At 41.8% G+C, this 21,912-nt stretch overlaps 1 protein-coding gene across 8 annotated transcripts in view; it reads left to right on the top strand.

Annotated features, from left to right (window-relative positions):
* RASAL2 (RAS protein activator like 2) overlaps positions 1 to 21,912 on the top strand; it is a 160,837-nt gene that overhangs the window by 24,503 nt on the left and 114,422 nt on the right. For 3 of the 8 annotated variants that reach the window (XM_086842944.1, XM_086842943.1, XM_023931712.2), the window contains exon 1: positions 12,889 to 13,067. The exons of the other annotated variants lie outside the window; for them this stretch is intronic. In XM_086842944.1, coding sequence (XP_086699070.1) covers positions 13,019 to 13,067 — 49 coding nt within the window. In that variant the 5' untranslated portion in view covers positions 12,889 to 13,018. Of the gene's footprint in view, positions 1 to 12,888; positions 13,068 to 21,912 lie in introns of those variants that run through there. 8 annotated transcript variants of the gene reach the window in all.

The following is a 21,912-nucleotide window of genomic DNA, read 5'->3' as shown; positions in this document are numbered from 1 at the left end:
GTGATTTTAAGTTGGGTTTTCCACCTAAAAACACAAAGGGAGAAAGAAGTAGGAGATTCCTTTGCAAGCACCTGCTGCCGTGGGGCATTGAGGTGTCTGAGCACAGCTCCAGGTTTGACATTTCAGCAGCTCTCTTATTGATGAAGTAATATTTGACAGTGTATAGCAACATTTTTCTTTCAACTTTTGTTTTCATTTGCAATCAGCATGGCTCAATTAAAAGTTTTCCCTTTAAGATCTGCTGCCAAACCTTTTATATCTGATCTTTTAAACATATTATTGTGTGGCTTTTCCATCTCCTCTATATTCTCTGTTGAAGAAAATCTGATAAAAATGGCTGATTAAATAAAATACAACTTACTACAAACCTGATGATAAAAATTTTAGAACACGAACATGTTGTCAGAGCAATCATTTCAGTTTGCTTACTGTGGTGGATTAATGTTTGATCCTTCAGTCACATTTGGAAATATAAAATTACAAATTTTAAAAACTTCCTCTCTGTTTCAGACTAAAGGCTTAGACTGCATAAAATCCAAGTAGGGTAAAATAACATGTGCTAGTCAAATGAGCGAAATATTTGACGTCCTTCAGCTCTGGTAACAAAAGGACCATAGTCTGTGGAATCCCTGATGCCAGCTGTGTTGAAAGTTGCTGACTTGGCCTGTGGCTGTTCCCTGCTCATGCAGAATTACACTTTCACAGACACAATCTGAACTGTGTGCAGTTTTCTTTTTTTTCCTAAAGAAAAAACAAACATATGCTCGAATATAAGCGGAGAAGTATGTCAAAGATGCAAAAAATAAAAAGCAGGCAACAAAGCATGTTTATTTACAAGAGTGTCTTTGTAATTTTGATTTATGACTATGGTTTGCCACACCTTCATTTCTTTATCTCTTTTTCCTTTCATTCCTCTTCAGAAGTACTTCAGCTTTGCCTAATTGCTTGAAGAGGAATGTAATAAAATGATAGTATTTCTAAGGAATGCAGCATCACATCTGACTGTGCAGCCTTCCTCATGTTTGCTCTTCGACTTTGTGGGCTCTGCTCCATGGAAATAATCCTTCTCCTTTAAAGGGCTTTTCCTTTGTGTTGCATATAATACAGATTGGAAAAAGAAACATAGCAGCTTCTGCACTGTGCCTTCCCTCTGTTGTAATGGGGAGAGGTGAGTGATGGAGAAGCATTTCCTTTTTTCTAACCATTGTTTAAAAGCCAGAACAACCTTTAGCAAGTCTAAGATTTGTGAAAATTTGTTGTCCTATGGGAGGTTTAGACAAGGCTGAGAGCCATGCATAGATCTGATGACATCTATAGTGGCTACTTGCAAAAAGAAGAAACTGTGATGTTCTTTAGCAAATTTAAGTGTTTCCCAAATATTTTCTGTTCTACAGAATCGTGGCCTTTATGTGTAGGACTATGATAAAATGGAAATAATCTGAAGTTGTAAAAACCATGCACATATTTTATGTGATTAATTTTGTTAAGCTTGACCTGTAAAAGTAAATAACTGTTTTACAGTGCTGTTTACACAAAAAGGCAGTCAGGAGCACGTATTTCTTTGAAAGATGACTCTTTTGGCTACAGCACAATTTTATTGGGGGCTCCTGGGATCAGTTTGCTTTGCAAAATGTGTTGTACTCTAGTAGTTATTCTCCCTGTGTGAAGGAGGATGGCTGGTAGGGCTGACTGTCAAAGAGCTGTTGGGCTCTAATAATTCCCTGACACATTTTCCTTACTGCAGGAAAAGCTCCCTTCTGAAGTCAAAATCATTTTCCCAACAATAAAACTGTTAGGTAGTGCAGTGCTGTGATTTTCACTTTGCTAATGCAGCTGGGAAACCCTTCAGTTTAGAGACAAGCTGAGAATTTCTACTGCTAATCTGCTATATTAAGGCAAATTAGAGTTAACTGATGTGCTTCTAAATGTGGCCTGTGTGAAATTGAAATGAAGTTCCTTGCAGCGTAATTTTTTTTAATTTTTTTATTTTTTTTAAATAGCACAATTTATTATTCCATAAGTAGGTAATTCCTCTTTGCTGATAACCCCACGTCTGGTGTTCCCTTTTTCCATCACAGTTCCCTTGGAACAGCACTGTGCCTTTCAGGATGCCACTGATTGAGCTGTAACCCCTTGAGGGCTGTATTTAGACTGGCTGTTAATAGATCAGCTCCTTCATGTAATTACCGAGCTCTGACTGAAGGAGCAGCTCCTGGAGCTCAGTGCACATTATTGCTTTCCATTTACTCTGTGAGTTGCAGGACAGCCCTTCCCACTTGGTGAGGAGTTTGAGCCTTTAAAAAATGAAGAAATAATTCTGTAGCTCCCAGCAGATCTTTCAATAAACATTAGCAAGTTCTGCTTATCCGTGACAGAATACGAAAATATTTTCCTGTCTGATTGTGCATCACTGGCTTGAAATGGCACCTTTTGGAAGTGCCTCTCCTGCTGGGATGCTTTGTTTTTGGAGTGACAACTCCCACCTGTGTCAGTCATGGATACTTCACCACTGTGAAGGATCTAACTTCCCTGGTGAAGGATCCTTGGTGGAGCCATACCTGGCCTTGCAGCAGCTCTGTTCACTTGACTGCAGGGAACACTGGAAGGTGTTGGAGACAGGGATTTTTCCTGAGGCTCTTCCGTTGATTTCAGTTGTGTTTCAGCATTATGGAGCAGGATGAATGAGGCAGTGCAGAGACAGGGAGAAAGGCTTTGTGGTTTTTATTAGCAACAACTGTGCAAGCAAACTTAATTTGGCATTCTGAAGCCCGCTGGTGATGTTCCAACTTTACCCCTCAGCTGTTGCTCACTGCATTGCAGAGGCCTCTGTAATCTAGCAATTTCTCATTGTCTCCAGCCCCTGCCATTTATAAGTGGGGACTCGGGTTGCAGAGCAGATTAAGTGAGCATTCCCTTTTATTTTTAATTTTAATACAAGCTTTTTCTCGAGTCATAGGAAAAATACACCTGGCACTCACTAGCCAAGGGATATGTGCTTATTAGATGAGTAGAAAATACCTGTATGATCTTATCCTCTATGGCTTTATAGGAAAGAAGCAATAATAAGCACTTTGATTATCACACTTCCTATATTTCATCTATTCTTCCACTCCCAAAGCAACCAGACTGGTTTATTATTTTTCTTCTTCCTCCTCTCTCATTTCCTTCTTCTGTAGTTCATGGTATTTCTCATCCTGTCTCTTTTGTCTGTGTGCTTCCCTTCCTTACTGCTGCCCCATGTGCAGCAGTAGTGTCATCTTGCTCATTTTTAGATTAAAATTCTTATCCTTTTGAGAGGGATATTTTTCAGGATATCTTTTATCTGCTTTGTTTTTCAGGTTGTAGGAGAATTAGAAAGGTTTACAGCAGCTGCCCCATGGAGGCCAAGCCTTCTCTTCTCTCCATGCCAAGGGGACAATCTCTACTGTCCCCTCACTCAAATTCCATGTTTGTACTTTTATTTAGGAGAGTAAAAGCACAAGAGGGTTTGTGGGCATCACTCATCCTACCCCTGCTCCCTTAAAGCAGTCATTTTACGTAAAACCATTTTGCACAGATTATTCTGGGCTGTTATTGACATGCCAGTGGTGAGCTGGCATGTGAAACCAAACTCTAGGGGTCCAGAGTGCCTTTTGCCTTGCACAAAAATGGTATCCCAGAGCTATTCTGTGCTGGTGGGGAGGGCTTCTCTCTTGGGAACTAAATTTTTGTCTGTCTATTGCTTGCACTGGTTGCAGTCCAGCAGCCTGTCAAATGTCTGACATACCCCCTCTTAGAAAAACTTGAGCAACTTTGGCATAAAGCTCAGCTGATGTTTTTCATCCGACTGGTGACTCACAGTCCTGCTCTCAAGAAAGCAAGGAGTGGTTGGGTCAACTCTGCTCCAATAAACAAGGCAACTGTTGCTTATGCTTAAAGGTATTCCTGATTTCTGCAGTAAAATTGGCATCTCATAAACGCTGCTTCATGCTTTCCTTCTCTCCAGACAAATGTTTGAAAACAAGGAAAGAGATGAAGGTCAGTGGATTATTTTTTTCCTGCTTGGTAGCCTCTAATTCAAAGTTCAAACAAAGCCCAGGATTACCAGCACATAGGAGGGAAAATTCACGAAGTACCATTTAGCAGCACAACTGGAATCTGGTGTGAATACATGATTTGCTTTTATTATTAGGCTACCATATCTTGTAGGTTTTTTTCCCTTTCCTCTCATCCACTCTAAAATACAACAGCCATGAGGAAGAGTTGTGCAAAACAATTGCAACCAACTGCCTTTCTGTTCTGCTAAAAGAAAAACAAGTGCTTCACTAGACTGCCTGTTCAGACTTTGACACAGCCAGTGTGGAAATCCATGAGTTATCAAAAGGGGCGGTTTGGGTTCCCACGATGACATGGGACTGAAATGCTTGTTTGAGGTATTGTGAGGGAAAACACATTCCTTTGCACGTGGATTGCAGTGGGCTTTCAGGGTTATTTCAGAAAGAAAATTACAAGATTCTCCTGTGGTTCTGAGCTCTTCTGTTTTCCTTACTGACGTGCTCAAGTTTAGGGATTTAGAGGTGGTTTCTGCCAATAGCAAAAGTAGGACCTCATGTGCAGTCACAGCATTAAGCATGTCTGGGCTGTGGTGGGGAAAAAGGGAGATTCCAGGAGGAGAAAAGAAGAAACCATCAAATTTCTGCTTCTGTTATTATGCTGGACCTCAGCAATTTGGTTTCTAAGATTATAAATTCCTGTTTGGGAGGATCACTCCAGGTGGAGGATGGCTCTGCACTGTCCTCTCCCACAAGTACACAGACAGAACAGTTGGTTCGGTTTATTCTGTGCTGGAGTGGTTTCAAAATATTCCTAAAGAAGTATCACCTCCCACTGAAAGCAGTATGACCTGTCACTGCCAGCACTGTCCCAGAGAAATATGTTGGGTTGTTTGGTTGTTCGTTTGTTTGTTTTTTAAAGTGGTCATTTTGGTTGGCTGACCTTCTTGGTAAAGAAGACCTTTAGTTAAAGATTAATATCTGCATCCTTCTCATATCATATTGGCACCTGCAATAGACATATTGCAGACTTCTAGAATTATCAATAGAGCTGCAATGAATAAATTTTATATCAGCAGGGGGTGATTGAGAATGAGGGAAATGGGTACCTTTGAGTCTCTTGTACCTTGCAGAGTAGCCAAAGCTGCAATTACTGTCAGTTAACTGTATGTTCTGTTACTTACAAAGATAAGGTAGTTCACTAACAGAGTAATAGCAGTATTTTGTTATTGTAACTTGACAGTATCCTACAATAAAATAGGAAATTTATTACCATACTGATGAATTATGTACTCTTTCTGTGGTGCACTAGCAAGTAAACTGTGTGAGAAGACACTTGTTCTTTTGTCTTTTCAGCAGCATTTGTCTAGAAATCCTCCTCTGAAACAAGAGGGGCAGGGGAGGCTGAGATCTGATGCGTTTTTCTTTGCACTGCTGCTGACAAGAAAATCATTTATCTTGTCTCCCAGCAGAGCTGGTGGCAGGCACTGGGAGCAGTGCTGTGGAAACAGTGATCAGAAGTGAGATGGATGTTGTGCAGGTGCAAACAGCATTTCCTCCTTGTGCTGAACACATGGTTATAGAAATGCACTTGTCTCTGATGCACAACCCAGAATTATCTTTCTAGAGAAATGCCATGTGCATTCCCAGCTTTGGTCACGCTGGGTGAAGGACTGCAAAGTGCTGTGTAAGGACCCAGGAGAGTGTGCAAAGACTAACCCAAGTGCTTATTTCTTCTGGCTTGGCTCCATTTAATCTGTTGCAGATACTTCATCCTATTTTAGCCTCCCATCCTCAGTATCCCCAACATCCCCTTTTTTTCCTTCCCTTTCATCTCTAAAACGTGTGGTTTGATTAGGAAGCTGTGATCTCTTTATAGTCATTTCATTTAAAAGCACATTAACCTGCAGAATGAGCCACTGGCTTTTCCTTGTTCAATTTCCAATGAATTTCCTGTTTGTCTGGATGCTGGGTTATTCACTCAACAGTTAAGGGAGGCAATTAGGCTGCTGAAAGCTCCTTGTGGCTGAGATCTGCCAGACTGGCACTCGCTGCTGTGTCTCAGCCACAAAGGCTTTATCCCTTACTGGCAATGGCATCGTTTGTGCAGTTCTTTTTCATCTCTCAGTTCAGATTTCACATCTTCTGAATTCAGCTTTGTGTCCTTTTTTTTTTTCTTCTTTTTGTCTTTTTTTTTTTTTTCAGTCTGGCTCAAATTGTAGCTCAAAATCAGTCTTTAGTATGTCTTTCTGTGCATGTTTATATAGGAAACTGTGTCCCAAGGGAGGGAGAGCAGTGGGAGAAGAGAGAAAAATCTACAAATTCTTCCTTATCAAAACCCTTTGACAAAAATTCAGAAGTTGAAACTTCACTTTTTTTCCTTTTTTTTTTTTTCTTTTGAGTGCACTTTAAAATACTGTATGAACTCCAACAAACTTAATTTGTTCATCAAGAATGTTGTGTGAGAGGTGAGAAATACTTGTTACTGTGTATAATTTGTATTTGGGGGGAATTTTTTGCCGTATTCTTGCAGGTTTTCTGTGGAGGTAAAACAGACAACTGCAGGCAGTCATGGACTGCCTGTCTTGTTCTACCTGTAGCTGCTGGTAGGACAAGGGAGAATGGCTTCATGATGAAGGAGCATAGATTCAAATGATGTATTAGGAAAAAATTCCTCCCTGTGAGGATGGTGAGGCCCTGGCACAGTTGCTCAGAGAAACTGTGGTTGCTTCATCCCTGGAAGTGTCCAAGGCCAGGCTGGACAGGGCTTGGAGTCACCTGATCTAGTGGAAGGTGTCCCTGCCCATGGCAGGAGGGTGGAATGAGATGATTTTTAAGGTCCCTTCCCACCTAAGGGCATGAGACCCCCTCTGCTAGACTTGGTGTACCTTGCATATCCTTCTGTGAAAGGACCTGACTTTATCTCCCTGTCCTCCTCTCCCCTTCTCTCCTTTTTCACTATGAACTGTGCAAAAATGGTTAAGAGAAGCTGCAGAGGGAAGGAGACTTCTTCCAGAGGATGTACATTGCTGGGGAAGAAGGGGACACCTGACTCAGGGAAGGAGTCTGGAAAGCTCTGGGAAACCCTGCTGAGGACTGTACCGTGTGTCCAGACCTCCACAGCCAAGGTGAATGTTATTGTTGAGGGGAGCATGAACCTCAGCCCTGTACTGAGAACTTGCAGAGCAGCTACTGGGAAGTTTTGATTTTTGTAGAGACTTGGATATAGTAATGAGCTGCATTTCAGAGAATTCATGCTGCAAAAAAAGGTAGCTCCATGTTTGTGACTTCTTTGCACTGTTTTTGGGTTTTTTATGTCCTACCAAGACTTATTAGAGACATTTGGTTTTGATGTCTTGGATTCAAGAAGACAATATGTCATTTTATTAGCGCATTTCTGGAAGGATATGTGGTTCTCCCCAAACCCTGTGCCCTTGCTCTCCACGGCCCATAAAACCTGATTGTTCTATAAGTCACAGCAGTGTTAGTGCTGCCTGCAGTTACTGATAATTTTCACTCTGTTTTAAATTTTTCTAAACCAAAACAGAGACATGGAATTGCTATTGGCATTTAAACATAATAAATAAATACACTTCTGCTCCCAAATACAGACTGTCTCTGGAGACAAATTTATAGTGATCTCCCATGCAGTCTCAGTGATCTCTTCCTTGCCTATCTTAATTCCTAGTTAACATGCAGAGAGAGACATGGTATTTGAGATGCTTAAAACATGGAATTTTTCAATTAGATGGCTTTTTCCAGATTGGACACGATTTGTGGGGATGGGAGGAAGGGAGTTGGTGAGTATCTGTAGAGGTAGACTTTAAATAAATAACTTAATATTTTTTAATAATACTTGGATCTGTGGTTTATTTTGCGGTTGGTTTGGTTTGGTTTTTGTTGTTGTTTATTTCCCCAGAGAGAGTCTTTGAATGCAGACTGTGCAAATACTTTGAGAATGATTGAAGCTATTAATGCATCATTGATTTCCTCCATTGACTTGTCCATTAGATATTTAATCCCTTCTTTTTAACAAGTGTGTATTTTTCTGTTTGAAGAGCAGCCTCCCACTATCTCTTGCATAGTGGGAAGCATCTCCTGCAGGCTTTCTGTCGCTTTGCCAGCCTCCAGACTTGGCTTCCAAGGATGGTTGAACACTTTGGACTTATCCTGCCTATCTGCTGGAGCTGGAGGAGTTGGGGAGCAGATTCCCTCTTTGCATGGCCACCCAAGCCAGTTTAATCTGTCCTGCCTCAACAGTTCATGCTATGATTCTGTGGCTTTGTTGGCAGGAGAAATCTGAAACAAATCTCAGCAGTGCCTTGGATATTCCCTTTCCTGTGTGCTTTCTTCTGTCCCTCGTTTTTCTTAGGCCAGTTGTAAGAGTGTTTTGCTAGATGGTCACTGGGGAATGAGGGTTTGTAACAGTAGCAGCTGCTGTGAAAAATTGCTGAACTGCATCTGTTTCACAGAGTTCTGTGAAACTAAGAATACATTCTGCTTAACCCCAAAAAATCCATAAAAATGAGGAATGATCAGCTGTTTTGGGGTCTGCACAGGGACTGTATTTTTGCTGTTCTGAAACAACTTGTTGAGCTGCATGCCTGAGAAACAAAGTGATTTGACTCACTGCTTATATTTAGTATCATTACCTACTGCATTAGGTTCCGTTTTCTTCCAAGCACTAATGTTTTTGCTCAGGAAGGTTAACAGGGAAAACGCCCAGCAGAAAGCATTTTTTGTGCTTATCGGAGGGCAAACGCGTGGAAAACATCAGGTCACTGTGCTGGGTGTCAACTTGTTGGTTTGGTTTTTTTTTTTCTTCTTCTTTTTTGAAGAGTCTGTAGAAGGAGCAGTATCTAAGGGTGGGGAGAGGATGTCCTTCCTTTTTGGTAAAGCCTGTAAAATTAGAGGAGATGGTGGGTCCTTAGTACAAATGTGACCTGAAATCGCAGCACCCTCTTTGTCATGGTCTAGAATAAAGAGTCACAAATATGTGAGATCCCAAACTTAAAATATACCCTCTGACTCTACCTACACAGGGTGATAATTTTTCTGGTTTTGAGTGTATTTGCAACTGAAACAAAATCCTAATTGCTGTTTTTATATGTAATATTAAAAATATGTTTGGTCTTATATTTCTGTTTGGGACAAGCTTTTACTACAACTTTCTGTAATCGCATGGGAAGCAAAGGGGAGATGCGCAGGTTTAAAGTGCTGCTGGCAAAACTTTAGTCTAAACTTTAAATCCTTGAAGATTGTTTGAAAGCTTTGGCTGCCAAGAAAGCCTGGGCTCAGCTCAGGAAATTGCATGATTCCTGGTGCTTCTGGAACCAGGTGAGGAGCTGTAATTGACTTTTCACCAGTGAAGTGTAGAACATTCTGTTCAGTTGGTGTGTAACAGGTGAATGCCCCAAGCACTGGGGAAGTGGTGTTGAAAGTAGAAGTGGGTGGAAGATTTGAGCACAGCTTTGCTGGTCTGAAGCCTGTGTGCTGCTCTCCATTCCCCTTATTGCCATCTCTGATGTTAGTGTTGATCTATCCCAGAAAACCTCTTCAAGGGGTTAACTGACCAAACTCGTCATTCTGTGTGACCTTAAAGGGATCACAAATTCAAGACCATTTTTCTTCCCCTTATGGGGGAGTGAGAAGCTGCAGAGCTGCTATTACATTTTTGTTTCTGAAGCATGAAAGGCTTTGATTCCTCAGAGTGCTGCTTCTGGGAGCAGCAATATTTTCTCTCCTTTGCTCCCAAGCAGTCTCATCCCAAGACTTTTTATTTTTACTATGTGGAACCCCTCCATAACCAGGCTGAGGAACTTCTACTGCCTGAAGTAATTGCTGTTGGTGCAAATCTGAAGTGTCCTGCAGTATCTCCTGAGATTCCCTGTGATAATCACATCACCCTGCCAATGAACCCTGTTAATATTCACGTGGCAATTGTTTTGGTACTTGGCAGAGATGAGGGTGTTAATGTGAAGCCTACTTTGGCTGATGGGTATTAAAGAAATGATTTATGTTTTGTACTGTAGCAGTGATTTCATTACACTTGAAGAATTAAATTCTGAATGGCTTTTGGCAGACATGTACATGAAAATATGTATTGAGGCAGTTAGCTGGCATGTTGGACTACACCAACCGCTCCCTCATAAGAAGGATGAGGACCTGTTGATGCAGGTCCAGAGAAGGGCCACAAAAATAATCTGGAGAAGAAAAGGCTAGAGCGCCTCCTCTCCTGTGAAGAAAGAGTGGCAGAGTTGGGGTTGTACAGCCTGGAGTAGAAAAGGTTCCAGGGTGATCTTCTGATACCTAAAGGGGCTTCAAGAGAGCTGCAAGGGAATTTTTACAGAGGCATGCAGTGACAGGACAAGGGGCAATGGCTGACAGAGGGCAGGGTTAGATGGGATATTGGTCAGAAATTCTTCCCTGTGAGGTTGGCGAGGCCCTGGCACAGAGTGCCCAGAGAAGCTGTGGCTGCCCCATCCCTGGAAGTGTTCAACGCTAGATGGGAGCAACCTGATTTAGCAGAAGGTGTCCCTGCCCATGGCAGAGGGTTGGAATGAGATGATATTTAAAGTCCCTTCCAACCCAAACTGTTGAGTGAAGGGAAACAAAGACAGAGGGGTTTGCTCAGTCTGAGTCTTATGCACTAGCAAGTTTTCCTGCCAAAATGGAAATGAAGGTTTGAAACCGTGTGCAGTTCTTCCATAATGAAGTGTTGCTTTTCAGGCTTGGATGGTGGAATGAGGAGAAAGAGCCCTTCAGCAAAAGGCCACTGGGCTTTCACACTGCTTGCCCTGTGCTCCCTTGCCTCTTTGCAGACGGGCTTCTCTTACGTGGAGGGTTGCTGTGAAACTTCTGCACTATATCTGGAAAGATTCATGTGAATTTTCTGGTTTTGTGACCAGCACTGTTTTTTTTTTTACTCCAAACCCTCAATCTCACAGTTAAACATAAGGGATATCAGCAATTTAATCGTACTTTACTTTTATAAGAACTTAATTTCTTGAAAGAGAAGGGGAGAAGAATCTGCTGTTGCCTTATTAAGAGAGTAAGAAAAAATGAGGGTCTTCAGTAGCCAGCTTTGTAAGATGGTAATAAAAAGGGTCTCTGAGTAGTTGCAGATCTCTCAGTGTTTTAGTTTAGATGTTAAAAAGGCCTTTTATGAGATAAGTGGTCTTTGAGAGAAAGACAAATAAAAAGCACATCTGAAAACACATAGGATGGAGCTCTTTCAGGCAGGCACTTCTCATCATCTTGGGGCTGAACACTGCCCAGCTCCCAGCTTTCTCCTCACTCAGCCTTTTGTGCCAGCCACAGTGTGGCTTGGTTTGAGAAACCACAGAGGTCAGGCACCATTTCATTGGTGTTATCAGTGAAGGCACTGCCTGCTGAAGGCTTCAGACCAAGAACTGCTGTAACTCTGGTGTGCTCTCAGAGACAGGAAGGGTCTTGAGTGCTGCAAAGCCTTTTCCATCCCAGGTGGTTGGGGGAAGTTCACTTTTGGACTGGCATTTTCCAAGCACTGGATTAGTGTGAGCAGAAGGGCTGCTGTGTCTGTGTCCCAGCCAAGGTGAGAATGGACACTGTTTGGCTGACCCTTAGGGATGGAACAGGATCCCCCTGTCCATCCTGCCTCCTCTCTCCTTCCAAGGATGCTTGAATGTGGCAGGCTTCCCTGATGGCAGCAGACATGCAGGGGTGGAGAGCTGCTGCTGGGCAGAGCAAATGGGCAGAGACTCTGTCCAGAGCCACCCAGCTTGTCAGTCTGCAGCAGGGTGTCCGTGAGCACAGCACTGGACACAAGTGGCTGCTGCTGTCTCTCTCATGGGCTCTGCTTGCCCTTGCTCATCCTGCCTGCACCCAGCATGGAACTGCTGGGGAGCCAGTGGAGTTGTCAAAGAAATCATCACCTTCCTTTGGAGCATCTTGGGTCAGTGGAACTTGACCTGCCTGCTCTCTTCTCTGTCAACAGAGCTTTTGTTGCCAGCATTGGAGTAAATGTTAGAACCCTCTTGGGCTGTGCAAAAAGGTCTGGTGCATGCTGGTGGTGTGCTCCTTTTGCTCAGAGGTGGAGCTGCCATGAAGTAAATGCCACAAAATGGTGGGGAAAAGCCATTGGAAGCTGAAGGAGCCTGAGGCTTTGTGTGGTGAGGTGGAGATCTCCCAGAAGACAAGCAGGCTGTGCTTAAACATTGTTGGGGAGGATGGGTTTGACTCCTGCCAAATCCCACACACTCATTTCTGCCAGGCTGACCTTGTTCCTGGAGAGCTGGGGGCTGGCTTGTGGGGCAGGCTGGTGACCAAAGCCATATGCTCTGACCCATACACAAGCTCAGCATCCTCCTCTGCTCCTCCATTGCTGCTGCACTGGACAAGCACCTTCTCTGGGGGCTTGTTTTTGCGTCTGCCTCCCCCTTCTTTGCCTTCTCTCCCTGGAGTGACTGGAACTCTTTTCATGAACACTTTTTGACCAGGCATGTGGAATGCTTTTGGGACACCTCGTACTGGAAATCCAGGAGACCTCTCCAGAGGAGGAAGCAGCGTCTCCTGTTTGTCTTGAGTTACCCTGTCACAACAATGGCTTCAGAATCTGCCTAATTTAAAAGCTAGTTTTAATCTGATGGGAAGATGTTTGTGTATTTAAAATAGTTATTCCTTGCTGGAGCCACTCCCTTCTTTTGTCCTTCACTGCTGGACTTTTCGGCATCACTCAGCTAATGTGCAGTGCTTGTTTACGGCCGAGATACTGGAGCATGAAGAAGGAAGTCGGTCCGTTTAATACTGATTCAGTTCCAGGCTTCCTGTGCGTGTGCATGCACGCGTGTGTGTGTGTGTGTGTGCTCAGCCCTGCTCCTCCAGTCGCTGTGCAGCCTCTGCAGGAAAAGCCACGGCGCTGGCAGAGACAAGATGCAGGTGTCTTTTTTTACCTCTTCCACCTGGTTTGGGCATGAGCAGGTTTAGGCAACACGGGTAAAAATTCCAGTATGGCAAGCCTGATGAGGAAGATGCTGATGCAGGCAAAGACATGGAGTGGTGAGTACGGGAAACATCTTGTCTGATGGGAGAGATAACTGCTCAGAAGGGTTTAGGTGCCTGGGAGGAGAAATGTGGTAGCAGGCAGAGAGCTGTTGGGTATTGCTGTTGTTTTCATCTTTCATCTCCAGTGCGAGACGGCAACCTGAAAATGCCAAAACCTTTGTCCGTGGAGAAGATGGTTATCTGGGTGAATGTGTGTTTAAAGTCTGTTTCTTAGCCTGCCCTGGGATTTCTACCTTAGCTTGGCTCTGTAGCAGCAGCAGTCCGTTTAATTTGGAAGTTTTGGAGGGAGTGGAGAGTTTGCAGGAGACAGGCACCACCTCAGGGGCATTTAAACTGCTGTGTGAGTTGTGACTGCACTGAAAGATGAGGCTGAGAAGAAAACAACACCGATGAGCTGTAGAAGAAACTATTTTATTGCTTTGCTCCTGTTCTTTTGATTTGGTGGCAAGTATCTCTCTGGATTTCAGTAAGGTGCTCTCATGTTGCACAGTTACAGAAATTGTCATCAGCAGTGTTGGATATTTTGGATTTTAAAATATTCCAGTAGCAGCACCAGCCTGTGCCTGTGGTTTCTCATTTAAATTTATGGTGTTTATCCAGCTCTTAATTGTGCAAATTAGTGTAATTATCAAGTGATTATATGCATAGCCAGTGAATGTTTTTAAGAGGCTGTCTCAAATGTCAGGAATTGATTTTATTAGCCTTATGTCTTTCTGGTGCAAGCACCTTTCTTCGTGCTGCTCTTCTGCAAAGCAGGCATCCCAAACTGCTTCAGCAGGAAACAGTTTCTGCAGTGCCATATCTGAGGGAATGACTGCTTAATAGGGCAGAAAGCTCTTCAGTGCCTAATTAGGGCTGATTAGGTGAGTTATCAGAGACTGAAACAGCCCTCCTGAAGCAGGACAACTTTGCTCCGGGCTGGGATAAGGATAGGAGGACACAACCTGGGCCACATGTGGTAAAGTTTGTCCAAGTGCCGATTTTATCAGTGTGTGAATTTTAATGAAAAGTTGTTCTTGGAAATTAGGACTTTTGTGTGAGTTGTTGGCTGGTGCCCATCTCTCCCAGGGCTGCAGCTGAGAGCATGGAGGGGGCAGTGTAGGCACAAGCACTTCTCTTGTTCAAGTTACAGACTGGATGTGCCAAGTTATTGTGTTGCCCTTTGTTGGGAAGGAGGTCTTGTTAGCAAATCCTATTCCCTTCTAGCCCAAACTTACTGGTCTCTCCCTATTCATCCAGGATTTCTCAGAATCCATGACTTTCTGCCTTTAAGAAAATTGGAGTCTTAAAAGTCTTAACTTGAAACAGAGTAATCTCCTTGATTGCATTGTGACAGATGCAGTGTGACAAATACAGGAAACTGTAGAGATCTCATTCATCTCTCTATAAATAGCTTGGGACTTAGGGTAAATTAACCAGTCTTTCCAAAAAGAAGCTGAGTGAAAATAAATGTCATTGAACCATGGAATGGTTTGGTTGGAAGGGACCTCAAAGATCATCTCATTCCAACTTCCCTGACATGGGTAGGGCCACCTTCCACTAGACCAGATGACTCCAAGCCCTCTAAACCTGACCTTGAACACTTCTGGGGATGGGGCAACCACAGCTTCCTTGGGAAACCTGTGCCAGGGCCTCACCACCCTCCCAGGGCAGAATTTCTTCCCATTATCTTATCTGACCCTGTCCTCTGGTAGTGTGAAGCCATTCCCCCTTGTCCTGTCACTACTGACTGCCCTTGTCAAACATCCCTCTCCAGGTCTCTTCTAGGCCCTTTTTACTTCAGGGATAAGAAGAACAGAATGACTCTAGTTGAAATTTCACTTGAAAAAGTCAGTTTGAGAATTAACAAAGGGGTTTTTTTATAGGCAAGTTTAGCAGGCATTAAGTGGCTAGAGCACACATTTACTTTGTGTACATACCTTGTGTACATTTCTTCAGAGTTTTAGTTCATCGATGTTTGAAAGCACAATGTTTTGTGGAGGGAAACACAGCCAATAGAGCAACATCTAAATAACCTTGGCTTTGATAACTTTCAGCATCATTTCAGAACCCCTGGAGAGCTGTATTATTTTGGGGGGTTTTTTTCCCCTTGAATCTCACTGTTTACATAGTGGGGAGATGTGTTAAATTAGTTTTTTTAAATAAATGCCTGCAGGATGTTAGAAAGTTGAGGATGCTGGGAGAATGAGGTGTAGGGAATGTGATCCTGGAACAAGTGTACCCATTGAAAAAGCACTTGGATAGGGTGAGTAAATACAGGCAGTCATTCTGCCCCAGGGGAAGCGTGTGCTTGAAGCCAGTCTGGTTTCTGCATTTGCAGGGAGTTGAGTGCTGGTCCCATAATCCCAACCTGCTGCCCAGATCTTCATAGCAGCCCATGGATAAAAGGACTGCTGCAATTAGCAATCAGATTGAAAAAGAAATGGCACAGGGAGGAAAGATTACAAAGAAGCACAGAGGACACAGTATTTATTTTTCAGTGTTTATGGTATGAGAAGCAGCAAAAATACAGGTCTACACCTTATTTTGTTTCATCACAGAAAAAGACACTGATTTTGTCTTTACTAAGTAGAGTCTTTAAGTGATGACCATTCTTCTTTTTTTAGTGCGTCTCATGTCATTAAAAAATAACATTTTCTTCCATTCTTGGTTGTTAAGGAGGGGTTTACTTGAAGATCTGAAAATGATCATGTGTTTGTGTGGTCAAAAATTATGTGTTTGATTAGCCAGCAACAACTTACAGCAGCTTTCAGAGATTTTAGGATTAATGAACTACGTGAAATATCAGACTTTAAAAGGGACTTCTAAATGGTGAGTTCTCTATAAGAACAGATGTGGTCAGATACTATTTCAGCAGAACTTCTATTCCACATACTTTGAGACAGTAGGTTTTTTAATGGCCCCTTGAGATTGTATTATTTTAATATAGTGAAATATTTTTAATGACTCCTACTAATGTATAAATATGTTTAAGGTTGGTTATGGTGTAGAACTGGCGAGCACTTCATGAAGTGGTGGTGAAACTGAACATTGTAAGGTTTTGATCTCTATTTAAAACAAAAAGGTTATAAAATATCATGGTCAAAATGGCATTTTGCCAGCCTAATAAATGCTGCTGGATCTATCTTTCCTCTCTTGAGATCCCTGCTGCTTTTAAATACTCTTTAATTTGCCTTTCTGCTGGTGTACAGCTGCAGAGAAAATGCAAACTGTTGTTTGTACACTAAAATAAGCTTCAGCCATGCCCTAGCTAAAGAGACTTTTAATTCAACTGAAATTGGTTGTTCTTGAACATTATTCTTTGTCTTATATAAAAATACAAACTGAATGGGAAACTCACTACGTTAAAGAACAGCAAAGCAGCAAAAGCTTATTGAGAAGGACTAAGCTAAGCAGTATCCTTTGTTTTCTAACTATGAAAACAAATTTCATATTTGTTTATTTCAGCTGCATCACCACAGCTGATGCTGCCATATCACCTGGAGGTTCTGCAGGATGGCAGTGGTTGCAAGAAGCCATTAAATGAACTTTCAAGTTGTCCCATCAAAGCTCTCAAATAGCAGAAAAATAAGAGTCTTAATGGTTGCATTATCTTTACATTTCTGTAATGTAGTTACAGAATAATAATAAGAAGAATATATAATAAAAATATGAATAATTTTCTGTTGGCAGGTAAATAATGGAAGTAACGGGGATCTCAGGTAATTTTATTTAAGCATCAGTAATATCTTCTGTCTGAGAGTGCTGAGGATGATGTATCAGGGACCTTTACCCTTATAGAGAGGAGTATGGCTTTTAAGGGTGGTAGCCCCTGAGCTGTCACATCAGGGCCCATGGCTAAGGGAGTTTCAGTATGGATTTAATCACCTGAGTGCAGTGATTCATTCAAGTGGACATGTTATAGAACACATTTGCTCAGAAGAGCATCTCATTTAATGACAGTCTTGCAGCACAGGTGTCAGAAATATTCTAAATCTGTTTAGCATTTAGCAGTGCTGCATTCTTCTGCCATGGAGCCATCAGAATCCTGTCTGCAGAAAGGCTTTTAATATTCTTTAAAAACAAACAACAACAAAACAAGAAAGAAAATAATCTGTTTAAAAATAACATGGTATTACCTTGAATATTCATTGTTTTTATGAAGCTCCTAGCCAGGCACAGAACGTTGTGTGCTATTTCCTCTGCAGACAGATAATTGCAAGGGGAGAGGAAATTGAGCCATGTAAAGTAAAAAAATCTTAGGAAGTTCCTATTTTTGTTTTCTGGGAACTTAATATATATTTTTATTTTAATTCTTTTTTTTTAATAATGAAAACATTTTAGCCTCTTAAAAAAAAAAAAAAAGTTGGATTAGTAATAAATCACTTTGGCAATAAATTGTATTTATGTCTCTGAAGGTACCTTACATTAAAAGTGAACTTTTTCCTGTTCTTGTATCTCTGTATCTTCTCTTCAGTAAGGAGCTACTACTTGTATTGTTCCAGTCATTTTCCTTGTGGAGATAAACTTGCAGTCACTTTCTGACATGACAAAACACTAATTATTGCTCCTGGTATAAACACTGGAAGTATTTTGGTTCACTTGTCAGTGTATTCAGTTATTATTTTGATTAAATTTGTAATCCTGAGGGTTGTTTTCAGATAACAGTAAGATAATTAGCTTTGAAAATGAGGTTTCCAGTTTCAGTTTTTGCAGGGCCTGAGAGGAGATAACAGATGATAGCTTAGGTAGTAGGAAGAGTAAATTTAAACTGAGTTTTGTGAATACTGAAAGTAACTCTGGGGCTGAAAGTTATAATTAGGCTCGTGCGAAAAAATACAAACATTAATTTCCTGATTATGTCTGTAGATTTTAAAGTCTTAAAAATCCCTGAATGGAACTTTTGCCATGGCCAGGTATTTTCTGGGACAATCACAGGCAGCAGCCTCTTCTTTGGGCTAAATTCGGGTTTTTTTCCTGAGTAAGTGCTTTAAATAACTATTCTTGCTAAATTGCAGCTTTCTACCTGTCAGATTTCAAGAGCTCCACATCAATCATCAAATGTGTCTGGCAAAGTAATGGCAGCATTCGACCTGTCTGTGTCAGAAGCTGCTGCACTGGAATTTCTGCTGCTTCTTATTTCCTTCTGGAATTCTCCTTCTGGAATCTCTGGAGTTAAGCTCTTGAGATAATGAGAACATATTTCTTCCTTCTCTTCCCTTGCCCTTTCTCTCTCTGTCGTGTTTCCCCCTCTTATTTCTGGCTCTGAGTTTCTGAGCTTTAAATGCACATTTATTCATCCTTTAGTGAGACATTGTGTTGTGCGTCACTGTTCTCTTCTGTATTGCTCCATAAATTCTGCCTGATTTTCCCCATAGTGTGGTTTGTGTTGATTGGAGTCAGTTATTTTACAAGGAATCCTTGCATTTAATTGTATTGCATTTAATAACAGGAAAAGAATGTGAGAGCAGTAATTTCCCTTCCCCCTGCCTTTTTCTGCCTTTGGTGGGATTACCCAGAAATTTCCACCTTCTGGTTCATTCAGAAGTTCCCTTAATATTGATGCAATACAAAATTTAGAGGTCTTAATGATAAAAGAACTGCAGCTTCTATTCTAATATTCTTTAATGGCCAGCTTAAAAAAGAGAAAAATTTAAGTTTGGTGTTGGAATAGAATTTTTTTGCAGTATTGAATCTATTGAACTGTGACTCATTTGATAGTCTAGAGTTGTGATTATATAAGAAGGACTTTCAAAAATAGGCTGAAAGCAGAGGTGCAGGCAGATGAACTCTCCTGTTCAATTCAGTGATCAGACCCTGTAAATGGGAATTGAATGCATATGGACTATTCAACTGTGAAAAGTACAGTCTACAATGGGAAAGCTTGTGGGATTTAATCCATTTTTTGGCTGTGTCTGATAGTTTGTTGCATGGGAAGAGCAGAGGAGAGTAAGTGGGAAAAGTAACTGAAAGAGCCCAGTAGGGTAGAAGAATGAAGGACAGAAATAAACCCTACTTTTTTCCCAGTGAATGTGACAAAGATTCTGAATAAGAAATTGATGTGCAATCATCTCTGCATAAATCATGCACTATTTCTGGAAAACTTCTTGCAGACTTCAAATTCCACTGCAGACTGATAAGTTAACAAAGCCATTTTAAGAGGTATTTGTGTCCTCCCACCTTTCCTTACAGGTTCCTTTGATGAGCTTGAAACTGTGGAGCTGTAAAACCACAAGCACCAAAGTGAAATGTTTTAAACAGCTCAGAACAGCAAAGTGCTCCTTGAGGGTCAGCTCACAGCCAGAGCTCCTGCAGGGTTCAGGAGCCCAGGGGGAGCAGTGAGTTTTGGATTTGCTGGCATTTTCCTGTACTTCTGAGATCCAGTAAGTGTTCAGTTGTTGATTCTCTCTGTATTTCACAGGCTTAGTTATCCTTCTTCTGTCGAGATGACCATTGCAGCTTTGCAAAGTCATTCTCTGCATACCTGAATTTCCACCTAAACCACTAAGAAATGCTAAATTGGGTGTACAGTTCTACCATTTAAATGTGGTTTAGTGGCTTGGCAGGGGGTGAGTTGTCATTCACTTGATAACAAAAGCTGTTTAATTTAGGCACAATGAAAGTTTGAAAAGTGGTTGGAATTTGGGGGAAAAGTGTTGGGAGATCTTGTACCCTGACTTGTGAGTACACAGTGACTCATGGTGTTGGCTCTGGGAACAGAGCATTCCACTTCTCAGCTGCTTGGGGAACATCATGTGTGGATGATGGGGAACAAAGAAAATAAGAAAATAGAGAAAGAGGAGCTCATGCCTTCTGTGCATCACAAATACAGCCTGCATCTAATCTTTAGGGATCCAGGCAGGAAAGACTTGAAATGCAGACTCAAGTAAGGTAATTCTTTATACCTAAAGACTGAATAAGAGTTATTTTAGATATCAACAACTAAATTTTTTTAGAAGTGTAAAAGCAATTGTGTATTTACTGTAGGATGGTAAATATCTTTAGTATTATCCGTTCTTTTCGAGCACTTTGGTATCAGTAATTTCTTGCTCATCTGTGAAAGTCTGAATCCAAAAGTTAAATGGCAGATGCGCAGCTTCCCACGGTGATGTGGCTGCATCTGGTAGGTGAATTTATCACAAAATCCCAGAAGGTTTGGGTTGGAAGGACCTTAAGGCTTATCTTGTTCCATCCCCCTGCCATGTGCTGGACACCTTCCACTATCCCAGGTTTCTCCAAGTCCCATCCAACCTGGCGTTGGACACCTCCAGGGATGGGGTGGCCACAGCTTCTCTGGGCAATCTGTGGCAGGGATTCCCCACCCTGACAGGGAAGGATTTCTTCCCAATATCGCATTTAAACCTACTCTCTTTGTGCATTTAAGTTCAGTTAAGTTTTATATGATACAAGCTGAGACCTGAGACTTCTTTCTAGTGTAATAATTAAATATTCAAGCCCTCCTTATTGAAACAGTTCTCCAGACTGTCTTGCCCACTTTCTATTCTGGCTGCTGTGTTCATCTGGTGTGAGAACTTCAGAAGTATGTTTGACAGGCCAGGTAAATGCATTAACAGATGATCTGAAAAATCCCCTAAACCAAACCACAATTTATTAAACTCTCAAGGTGATTTGTTAAGTCTTATCTTGGGGATTGGCTTTTTTTTTATTTAATTGCAGCAAATTATATTCCTTGAGGGGTTTATGTTTTAAGAAAATAAACTCAGATTTGTCCTTTTTTTATCCCCTTGTCTTCTACTACAGTTTATTCCAGAGGAATAATCAGTTTTCTTAAGTCAGTTTTCTAGACAGTCAGGAAGGTAGAAGAAGGACCTGATATACTTGACAGCTTTTCAGACAGGAAGAACTTGATTTTGTTCTGGTTTCAGTTGTCCCTAAACGTGTGTTTGCACAGGGAGGTGAGTTTTGGCCCCTGTTGCTGGGCATCATGTCAGCTCCATGATGGTGAAACCACATCAGCTTCTCATGGGTCTCAAAACTGTGTTTGAACCCTGAGCAGCAGCACCTTTTAGTCCAGGCTCTCTGGCTGAGATGCAGGAGGGCACAGCTGCTCCAAAGCTGTAGCCTAAGGCATGGGTTGGAAGGGAGACTTCTCTGTGTGTTCCATCACCTTTCCATGCCTGGTGTGAGCAGGAGAAGCACTGACTGTGTCCTCGTGTCCCCTCCTTTCCCATACATCAGGGTTGCAAGTGGGGAGAGAGTTGTTCTGAGCTTTGGGATCCTTTCCTTTCATCTTTCCTTCCTGTTTAACCATTACCACCCCCAAATTCTTCTGGCTGCTGATGGTCAGAGACTATTTTGCAGGAGGCTTGGCCAGTTAATCTTTGGTCCAGAGAGGAGAAGTGTAGAAGGAGTTTTAGTGACTCTGACCAGGGTTTTCATTGTTAAAAAAACCTGGATGCATTAGTATGGAATAGAAGTAAATAGAATAACCCAAATTTGGCCCAGGGTTGACTTACAGGGCTTCTTCTCTGTTTGTAGCATTCCTGACATTGGCATTGTCCTGCTCTGTCCTCTCTTGCTGTGAAGTGAGGAGGGAACAGGAAGCGAGGACCTCGTGTTCATCTAAAGAGGTGGTGTTGGGAATGCCAAATTCAGAGGATTTCCTGGCCTTTTTTGTTTTTCTGGAAAGAATAAAACAAAACTTTAATAAGACAAAAAATAAAATCCTTGTCTGTCTGCCTCTTCCCTTGCCACTCCCCACCACTTCTGCCTTGTGCACCACCAGCCTGGGGTGGGATGTTTCCAGGCTCCTTTTTGAAGATATTTATAAATAAGTTGAGGTCCATATGCTTTTTTTTTCCCAAATGATTTCTTTACTGTAAGTCATTATATTTCTGTG

The sequence above is a fragment of the Cyanistes caeruleus genome, chromosome 9, assembly GCF_971803275.1.
Source record: "Cyanistes caeruleus chromosome 9, bCyaCae1.hap1.1, whole genome shotgun sequence".
In the NCBI taxonomy this organism is placed as follows: Eukaryota; Metazoa; Chordata; class Aves; order Passeriformes; family Paridae; genus Cyanistes; species Cyanistes caeruleus.
The sequence above is the reverse complement of the archived record's forward strand: the minus strand, read 5'-3'. Positions and strand labels throughout refer to the sequence as shown.